Source organism: Osmia lignaria, chromosome 14, assembly GCF_051020975.1.
Source record: "Osmia lignaria lignaria isolate PbOS001 chromosome 14, iyOsmLign1, whole genome shotgun sequence".
NCBI classification, from domain to species: Eukaryota; Metazoa; Arthropoda; class Insecta; order Hymenoptera; family Megachilidae; genus Osmia; species Osmia lignaria.
Window position 1 is genome coordinate 9,917,320 of NC_135045.1, and position 11,023 is coordinate 9,928,342.

The 11,023-nt window shown below is 39.0% G+C and overlaps 2 protein-coding genes across 3 annotated transcripts in view; one reads left to right on the forward strand and one right to left on the reverse strand.

Annotated features, from left to right (window-relative positions):
- Syn (synapsin) overlaps positions 1-6,295 on the forward strand; it is a 35,687-nt gene extending 29,392 nt beyond the window's left edge. For both annotated transcript variants that reach the window (XM_034327338.2, XM_034327337.2), the window contains exons 9-10: positions 34-280; positions 637-6,295. In XM_034327338.2, the coding sequence (XP_034183229.1) occupies positions 34-280; positions 637-809 (420 nt within the window). In that variant the 3' untranslated portion in view covers positions 810-6,295. The remainder of the gene's footprint in view (positions 1-33; positions 281-636) is intronic.
- Positions 6,296-8,610: 2,315 nt separating this feature from the next.
- LOC117605711 (uncharacterized) lies at positions 8,611-10,480 on the reverse strand. The gene is made up of 2 exons (XM_034327349.2): positions 8,827-10,480; positions 8,611-8,766 (listed from the first exon to the last, which is right to left on the reverse strand). The coding sequence occupies exon 1, from the start codon at positions 10,131-10,133 to the stop codon at positions 9,123-9,125; it is 1,011 nt and encodes a 336-aa protein (XP_034183240.2). The 5' UTR covers positions 10,134-10,480; the 3' UTR covers positions 8,611-8,766; positions 8,827-9,122.
- Between the last annotated feature and the right edge of the window lie 543 nt (positions 10,481-11,023).

Consider the following 11,023-nt stretch of genomic DNA (forward strand, 5'->3'; position numbering starts at 1 on the left):
TTCGGCTGTCGCACTAATTGTCTTTGCGCTCAGGCATGCTGCCGTCCTCCAAGCATGCTGACGAAAACAGCGTCCAGAGGGTCAATGTCTGGCTCCAGTCAAGCGACGAGCCCTGTTGAAGATCGCACTGCACCACCAACCGCACCACTGGGATCTCACGGAAGTATGGGCTCCATGGCGAGCATAGGAAGCTTAGGGTCCGTGGGGTCCACCACTGCGTTGGCAGGCGACACGACCACTTCCGATAGTCATCATCAACTGCAGCGTCGTGATTCGCAAGGTTCGTTAATCGACATAACGAACATTTCTTTTCATACCCAAGTACTTGAATTTACTTGCATAAGGAAGATATTTGATTTACAATTAGCATTTCATCGTATTAACATTTACAAAATTTCAGGATTATCAAAAATTTCGAAACTTATAAAAATCGAATGAAATTCAAAGTGATTTGAAATTTTATCTATGTGCAATTTATATTCGAATAGATTCGAAGTGCTCCATTATTTGCCTGACCAGGCTCCCTTAATCTACTTCAACTGTCCCATCGTACGCTCACCGCTCTTCGTCCTCATCTTCGTTCATTGGTCCGTCGAGACAGAGGTTTAATACAAAACACGAATATTTTGTTCGCAGCATCACAATCGAGTACAGTGAGCAGTGCTCCTTCGGTCGGTAGACGTCCAGAGGAAGTTCCAACATCGAGAGTACCTTTCCACAGACAGGGCAGTCAATCTCAGAGCGAAGATACCGAGGATACGATGAAAAATCTGCGGAAAACCTTTGCTGGTATCTTCGGTGACATGTAAATTTACTGAACGGATGTACTGAAGCAAAGGAAGTCATAGTTGCTGCAATTTAAGTTAGACGAAAGAAAAAAGGTATTTAAGGTGAAAATGAGTTGATTTAAAACTCTTCCATTCAAAATCATTCCTTTTACACGTAATTTACGATTAACTTCCGAGAAGTTTACGGATAGTTTTACGTTTGAGTGTAAAACTTTATTGGAGACACTCGGCACGTAATGTACTTTAATAAACGTTAGGATTTATTGGAGAGCAAGCGTGACACCGATATATTTGCAGATTATCGAGGGTAATTAAATGACACTCGCATCGAGCGCGATATAAAGATGTACATTTTGCTAACGGTCCACGGCGATGTGTAAAAACATAAAACATAACTCGTTAACGTTTTGCATTCGTTGAAAATAATTTTATCTTCAACTCGTCTCTTTTTGCGATTGCATTGTATTAAATTAAAAAGGATGTAAAGTTTGTTCTTATCAGCTATCGCATAATTTCGTTTCAATCTTTTACTAAGTCGAGGTCGGGTGCTTAGTGAGTCAGTAAATGTGTGTATTTTTCGATAATGGGAGGGTGAACGAAAATTAAGGGGGATTTAAAAGAGTGCCGTGGTCGTTTATGTATATTAAAGAATGAAAAAATAAAAAAAAGAGTAATGTAGATTCTATGTATTCGATGTATTCAGCATTTAAATAGCGGCTAGAAGTATTCTCAGGTTAATACGAGTAAATCATAGTTTTCCATGCGTGTCCGGTTATGTTGGCTTACCATCGACGTATCCGTTCTGCATACTCGTCTGTCTCGTTTTACGGGAACCGTTGCCACTTGGTTTTTCGATTCCAACAGGAAACAGTACCATAGAGGCCCCTGTCATCTCCTCATCCGACTTTACTTCAGGCGTCTACTTTTTAGGCTTAACTTTCGATTATTAAAATAGACATTTGTCTAACAAGAAGGAAAGGAACGAAGAAGAAGAAGAAGAAGAAGAAGAGATGAGATAAAAAAAAAGAAAGGAAGAAAGAAAGGTTGGATTATAAATTTGAATGGATGACGAAAGATTTACAGTGAAATATTTGTAAAATTGTTAAAAAGTATTTATAAGCCGACGTCATTCAACGATGATTGAGGAAACCAAAAAAGAGGAGATTCGGGCATTATACTTGAACATTTGGCTAGAGAAGGCTACGTAGATCGGTTGCTGGTCGATCGAATGACTTTCGGCCAGTTTCTAAGAACAAGATCTACGTGTCTGTATCTTAAGCGCACAAATAGTCATTAAGATTTCGAGAACGGACAGTAGGTTGACATCGTGCGTGCGAGTAAGGCAAACACGTTTGGACGAAACGGCGAGAAAATTCTTCAGTGATTCGTCGGTTCTTATTCATGTAACTACACTTTTCGGCTAAGGAAAATTCATCGACCGACGATCGTTCGATTTGGTTCAGTCAAAATTGGTCGCTTCGGATAGAACGAGCAGCTCGATGTTGAAAACTGTCCTGCATTCTGATAACGAATTGCTTCTTTTTTCTTCGTAATTTTCGTCGTCGATGTCTCGAAAATTCGCGGGGAAAAAGAGACGTTCGTTGCTCCGTAGAGTTTAAGAACAATACCGAATGAAATCAAAATGTTTATAAACGGGTTCGTGAACTAGGAACGGGAAGCGAAAGATGAAGCGACCGCTAGGTGTCGCGGGAATGAAGAAACCACGGGCATTCTCTGCTTGCGATTATTCGATCGAGTGAAATTTCAAATATTCTGAGAATAAATCATTGATAATCTGCAAATATAGTCGCGTTCACCTGCTTGACACTGATTTACAAAAGCTTCTTTGACTCGGTACCGACTGGATAGAAGGGAAATCGATAAGTGACGAATAAAGGAAGAAATAACATAACTTCTTTATCCAATGATCTCAATTTATCTTAGCTTAAGGGCTGATAAACGTATTACGACGAAGACAGACCTCGTGGTGTCAGCTTTGAAAGGAAGAAAATAGAATTGTAATTCCTTCCAACATTTAGTTCCTCCTTAATTTCGTATTTCGATATACTTTCATTCCGATAGAAGTTACAAACTTAATTTCAATTAATTTAGTTAATTCCAAGAGTACAATAAGACACGCGTAGGATTGCGAAAGGAAAGTATTGCCTCTTCTTGCTTTCGATTCGACTTAATCAAAGTTATTCCAATCGGTGTTGACATTTAGGAATACAATTGTAAGCAAAGATGTGAACTTAATCCATCCTGTACTGCACAATTAATAATCGATCAATATTTCACAAGTGTCTAGCTTTAGTTAGAAGGGTTAGTTACTCGTTAGAAGAGCAAGGTTACAAATTCGTTTCCCAATGTAATAGACGTACGACGATTTGGTTTTCGATGTGCCTTGATACTTAAGTGTCCTTCTTGTCACGTTTCTCACTGAATTCAAAACGCACGGAATAACGATCGCGTTTTTTAAAAATCCACACACCGTCACCGTGCACTTAACCGTAAGATCAGTTGTTTGTACTTTTTATATATACATAATATCGAAAAACACGTGCACGCCATATCGCACGATCATCGCAACGAGCTGTTTCTTCTTCATCGCATATTCTCGGCATCGTGGATAAACGCAGATACACCGTCCAACTACGGAGATCGAACAGTCATTCGAAAATTGCGTTCTCGAACAAAACCGAGCGTTCGATTCGATTCGCATCGTTCGATCACATTCACGGTAGCACGGCATCGCGATATTAATTAAACGTTTAGTCGCTTCAGCATTAGTTTATCTTGAAATGTGCACTGGTCAGACGTAGGGGTCTTTCTTTGGCTTGAAAATTTCATTCAGATCAATTGTCCACGCGACAGGCAATGATTCGTAGGAAGGATAGAGCGTGAATCGCGGGAATAGATCAGAACCTTCGGAGTTAGCGTATCAAAGCTGTCTAATTTCACAATTTTCCAATTAACAGATCAGGACGAACGTGAGATTAGAATGTTCAGAGTAGAGTCATCGAAACGGTGTTGCAATGTAACGACGAGATAAATTCTCGTACGTAGATCACGGACAATCTTAACAGCTGGAGTCGCTCGATCAAGTACAAAGCTTTCTGCAATTAGAAGCTGAAGAGACACGCTTTCGGAGCTGACGCCACGACGCGGAGAAACGAAACGAAAGCTCGATAGACTGGTTATGAACAGCGTGTTCGATTCGTACTGTTTACGTAGACGCGGTTAAAGATAACGAATATCTCAGGGGTGCAAGTTTACGCACTAGCTAGGATAGAAACATAGAAGAGGCAGCTGGGTACATACAAGTGTTGCAGTCTAGAGGAATCAACGGCATTGACTTCGATCACTGTGACGGCAATTAGCGATACGCTTCGTCGGAAATATCTTAGCGATTATCCATTTAAAGGGCAAATTTGGAATCGTATTAACACATTCACTGCCATCCATATAATGAGTAACCCTTGAATCTCCATGGGAGTCCATCATTCGTATAATTCAGCCTGGCAGTCGATGTGTTAAGGAAAACGATCATCCGTTTAACGTCTGTGACTAACGAGAGTTGACAAATATATCAATGATTCCTTTGACGGTAATATTTTACCGACAAGCGTTTCATTTAGACAATTATCGTAAATGATTACGACTGCACTTACACGCACCTAATAGTATTCATAAAGAAAACGTAAAGCTGGGGTCGATGCAATTTTCATAAATAATCACAAATAATTGTTAACGTTAGTCATTTTGTGACGTACATTATAGAAACTCTTACAAGTTATTTTCGAAGCAATTTTGAAAAATTTTCAGTTCGACCCGATACTTTCTAAGAAGTAAACTTCTAGATTGTTGCATTCGTAGGAATTTATTTTTGCAATAATTATGTACGTTCTAAGTATGGTGTACGGATGATCGTACGAATTAGACATCGATCAAACGGACATCATCGAGCATTTCGTTGCTTGATCGTGCAAGAATCCTTGATCAACGACTTTTAACATATTCGTTCTAGTGCCCGTGTGATGTAGTGAGCAGCCATTGTTAAACATACATGTTCGTTAATTTCAATGTACACTAGTGAACCATAATTTGTAGATAGCCACGTGCTAGCAATACCAAACTAGGCTAATGGATTCTCTAAAAAAAGATTCGCACCATCTCGCGTCTGGTTTTTTCACGGTGTTTTTCCCGAATCAATCTTCTTCATTGTCTGCTATCATTTTCCTTGTTGCCGGAAGTAGTGCTACGGTTAAGCTAATCTATTTAGAATCCTTGCGTCACTCGATACCGTTGTTGGCTAAGAGTTAACCTTCCGTAGATACTTTAAGGTCGTGGAACTAAGCTTAGATGCCTTGGATAACGACATCGCGTGTGTGTGTTCCGATAAAAGAGAAAAGGAATTAAAAAGATATGTAGGAGGAGAGGAAACAAGAAGGATTGATGAGGCTGATAACGCTGCAATAGGGTACTTTCGTGTTACCATCGTGATTTTTCGTCGTTTTTCTCGCGATACTTCATTGGGCTCATTGGAGAATCGCGAGATAAGCTACGAAATAAATGTAATAGTCTAGAGTATATAGAGATATGTTAAGTGAAGAAGATCCTAATAATCTCGCCGAGAATATCGGGCGTTCGTCGATGAATATCGTAGGCGAATCATTAACGTGATTATCCAACTAACGATCTTAATTTCTCACTTGCTGTCAATTTTTAATAATTCAGAATATTATTCCTTCATTTTTCAGTTTAAACTTTTCACTAATTACCTCATTACATATGAGAAATTTTTTAAAATTTATTTTAGAATCCTTCACTATTTATTATTCCTTGGTAAATATATCAAACTGTGCGAAATCACTACAACGAATATGGAATGGATGAATTGTAAATCGAACATTTTCGCACGATTAAAAGAATCGTATTTATTTGGATACATCACGTCTTATGTCTCGATAGTACGAACGCTCCTATGATTATAATTATTCAGTGTCTCTGTATAACGAACCCTAAGATAACAATAATACTAACAATAACAGCAATTATTAAGGCGAAATTATTATCATAGTTAAGCTAGCGAGTATGTTAGACCCTGTATGTAACCTGTATGTTATCTCCTTGATTTCAAAATGAGTGCTAGTCACATGTACTATAATCACTTGACTCTCGTACTCTCAAATAACACGACTATATAACGACGATAATGCATAAACGTATATTATAAAGTATGATACGAGCCAGGGGCAACATTATTGTTCGATGGATATAACGACGTTGTAAGGTGTAAGGAAGATTTCAGGTCTAATTAATTGTAAATCGATCGGAATGCTATATAAATCGAGGAGAAAAAGAAACAGCGAATATAATTAAACGAGGTAACGTCCACCTGGTGTCACTGATTGTTGATCGTCTTCTTTAGATTGTGTTTATATTAGGTGATTTTTTTTTATCAAATTAGAAGTGTATGTTTAATTAAGAAATCGAAGAAGAGTATTTTAGATGGCTTTGAGGTGGTAATTTCTATACTCGTTAATTTTGTGTTAGACTTTTTCGTATTTTCCAGAGAAATAACCCTGATGTAATTTTATTTATTTCAATTGGCCAACGAAAAATTATTTAATATAAACGCCGTTTGACGATTTCCAAATAGAGTCACCCTCAAGACGATCCTCAGTTTATGTCGATATTCGATATCAATTGTAACGACAATATAAGGTAATAACGAGGGGGATATCATTCCTCTCGAAGGAGACATGTGTGAGAGTAGCGTTAGTATTAAATCTCGATGTTGTTCTCTTTCGCGACGCGCGTATCCCTGATGCGTCGCGAAATCACTTAGACCTTTCCCTTTGGATCCATTCGCGATCGAACGTTCGAACGTTGTTCCACGAAGGACGAGATTCGAGTTCGATCGCGCGATTCGATCGGACGTTGCATCGTCGATCGCGTTTTCTCTGTTTTCTTTTTCTTTTCCTCCGCACCCATAATTAAGACTGCTCGAAAACACATAAGTTATGGTTTCGAGCGTTTTGATTATAGGATATCGAGTGAACAACAACGAATGATCGCGATCGAGGGACGACGATCGTCGCCGCGACGTCCATCGTATTTCTCAATCGAATCGAACGCAACTAATCACCGATCCCACGATCGTACGACCATTTATTACCGTTCTATCTAGCCACTATGTTAAACACGAAGGAAGAAAAGGGAGGGTTGTTAAGCGATTGCGTAAAATGCGAGTTCTATCTGTCATCGTTTTAGCTGTTAAGGATCCATTCATCACCGAAATATAAATGGGGGTAGCTCTAAACTATGTTAAGCGCAGCACATTGAGAATTCGAGAGACAAACAAGAAGATATGTAGTACAATGTATAGGATTGTGTATAGATAGGAGAGAGGACATGTGTAAAGAGATAGTTGGGTGCACGTCGAGTGCTCGTTATCGATCGTTCAATGATAAAAAACAATATCCATCCAAAATTATTCAATACGTAATCAATTGTCGATTATTTTTTGATCGTATCGATTAGGTGTGGAAAAGTGAGGCCAGTAGATAACGAGCACGAAATTTCATGGAGCATCAAAGAGGTCTTCCCGATGATATAAAAAAGGATCAACTACACTTGATGCCCTGTGATCATTTCATGGCCTTAATTAAATTTTCATCAGGAGTCAAGTATCTTTGTCGTCGCACGACGGGACTGGTTATTAATCGCAGCGATGATTTAAAACGTTCGCAGACGACAAACAGAACGCGAGAGGTACGATCAATCTCCCGTTGATTCGCTGTTAACACGAGTTAGGAACGCGAGATATTCGACGAAGACTGATTCGTTCTTTCGCACAGTTTTCCACGCGACGTCATTCAGAGCATTTTGATACGTGGCGTGATGTGGAAAATCTCTGAGCGAAAGATCGATCGAAAAAAGTAATCCACTTAAGCGATGATTTTTCAGAGGGTTTGATTAAATTGTTTGAACACGAAGAATCGATGGTGACACGCTACTTTGATCAATCGTCGCGTGTTTCTGGAATTCATTATATCGGATTTTTTGTTGTTGCGTGAGATGTTCGACGTGGCCCTTGAACAGACAGCACGGACATACGTTACAGAATTTCGAATAGAATCGTGTATCATCCTCTCATCGGACAAATATTACCATATTTGACTGTGAAACGTGCGGAACGTTTTGGAGGTCGTTATGGTTGTTAATACAATTGAAATGTTAAGAACTCTTATGACGAATTGAGCTGTCTCATTGTGTTATGTACACACATTTATAAATATATAAATATATATATATATATACATGTTGAAGTTACAATTATCAGTAAATAATGTTCATACTAAGCAGCGTAATCGACGAATGGCATGCACTCAAGATTATAATGAAAATGTTATGATACTTCCGAAGTCGAGTTGCGCAGAGTTGTTTCAGAACTTGACGATAAATCCTAGTAAATCTGTAAACGAAGACAAAGGTAGTGAACGTAAAAAAAAAAATTAAAAAACAATAATTCCAGTAATCGTAATATAAAAGGCACACTTTTAATCCTTACTAGCGTCGGGACACCGTGTAACCCAGGGTGGCCCGTGTAGGGTCTGTTGAAAAATACGAAGCGGTACGTAAGCTAAAATGTAATAATAAAACAAAAAATATATATATACACGTAAAGTATTATATCCCCGAATGTTTTTAATTTCGCAACCTTATCTTTCAGTAATAGCCCAACTTGATCTATAACGTTCAACTTATTACAAGGACATTAATAGATGATTTTGTTACAAGAAGAAATACACAAATGTGAAGTTTCAAAAATTTATTATTCAAGACATGCAAAATTAATACAAGATTTAATAGACAGTTCAAAAAAGATAAACGAAAAATCTAAACAACGCTTTTATCCAATTCTGTATTGACGGAGCAGTTTCGATACATCCCACCGATTGCTTGGCCCTCACTGAAAGAAGTATTTCGAGGATAATATCTGGTGGGCACTGTGTGAACGGTCGGTGCGTACCATCCGTAGTCCATCGTCGTGCTCCTGTAACAAGGATGAGGGAGAGGAGTCTCGTCCTGTCGATATCCCTGGAACACGCCTGGAAAAACAACCCTTATCGGATAAAATTGCTCCTCGTTTCCCATCGAAACTGAATTACACTTCTCCTGTTCCAATGAATAATATATTTTCCAAACATCAATATCCTACATAAACCGTGATCTAAAGAACTATCGAAAATAAGAACGCTTATTTTCACCTTAGGAATCATACAAAATTTATACAAAAGTCTGGATACAATACTGTAAAATACAAAATTATAGTTCTATCTTAGTGCACTCATAAGGCAATTGATATTCTATGTTTTCACATCGAAATCGTCCTTGCACTTTGCAAACATTGTCCATGATCAATCCACGTATCTTGAAACCAGGATCGACAGTAACGTTCTTCATTCTAGCAAACGCGGACATGTCGACGAAACGTAGCTCATTGTTGTTCAGAAATAGAAGCAACAAATTGTCCAATCCCTCGAAGCTATCCGTCTTCAGCATGGCGATCTGATTTCCATTCAGCCATAAAGAATTCAGGTTCTTCAGATACCGAAAAACCCCTCCGGAAATAGTTCTCAGTTGGTTTCTTCCCAGATCCAGTTCGTTGATCTCGCCGAGTCCGCGAAATACGTCCGGTTGCAAAGAGGAGATTTTATTTCTGGACAAATATAAAAGATCGATATGAGGCAGTCCATTGAACGCTCCGACCGGTACTTCCGTGATTTCATTCGAATCCAAAGCCAGAGTTTCCAGATGTCTGAGTCCTTTGAACATGTTCCTCTTCAGTACGATATTATTATTCGTTGCGTATAATTCGTGAAGATCGCCTAGACCTCTCCACATGGCTGGTCTGAAAGAGGTGATATTGTTGTAGTCCAACAATAATGTTTCTAAACTGTGCAATTTCATGAAAGCTCCGTCTTCGATGTCGACGAGGGTGTTGTTCTTCAGGTCCAGGTAGGTCAGTTGATCCAGAGGAGAGAAATAATGTTTGGAGATGGTTGAGAGGTGATTGTCACGGATATAGAGGGCAGAGGAATTAGCCACTTCGACGAAAGCGTCCTTGGCTATATCTTGGATACCTAGACCTTCTAGGTGCAATTCTATGTCCTCGATAGTCTGCACCGCGTTGACATCCTCGAACGAGACACTGTGCAACACACCGTTGGCCAGGCAAACGTATAGATGGTTGTAAACTTGGCAATCCACCTCCTCGGTGGTAACGTCTTGAGCGGTGACCGATAACAGGAGATAAACGAGCAAGAGGAAGCACATGGTGTGCTCAGATGCTGGATACGCACTGAACGCGCGACCAACATACGTGCTGTCGACGGAATAAACGGACGGTTACCGTTCGACAGATACCATTGGATAAATATATCGGCTATACTCTGTAAGCCATAACTCGTCGTCCGATTCTGGTTTCCGTAGAAATTAGATGTTTTATTCATTTTAAGACCGTTCAACGCCAATTGCTCGCGAAACACAGACCCTCTGTGTTCTGACACCGATGGGGGTAACGCGCTAACGTTTCTACGTTGAAACTCAATTTTATTATTAAAATTGAACTCATCCATTGTTTATCATCCTTCGTGGATCTTTTGTGCATCTGTTTGCACGATTTATATTTTGTTATTTTAACCTGAAAATTATGTACTCTTTCGTGGAATGTAGAATAAAATATTCAGTGGTTGTAGTTCAGGTAAGTTTTAAAATATTTTCCTGGGCTCGAAGAAACAAAATGATTATTTAATGACAAGTGGTTATTGAACGTAGAGGAATCGCGTATACTCGAAACAATGCCTATCTTGTGAAGGGTTCCTATGACATATGCAAAAATGTCTGCATCGCCGATAAGCTTCGACGAACGTAACGATCGTCAGTACGGACTTATTAATAGCAGAACGTTATCGTTTCACTACGAAGAACTTCTTATTGCGGAGTCTACGGCGAAACGAGTTGCTTTCACGTTACGCGAAATCACTTTCCAGACAATTTAAAAAAGTATTACGGATGCGTGGGTGATCGAAACGTTCTAAGAATTATTTCAATCGCTCTTTATTCCTGTAATCAATTGCATCCATGAAACAGACAGCTTTAAATATTATTTTTCTAAAAATATCAGAAAGAAACGTTTCGTAGTTCTGGGTCAGAATTGATCACGA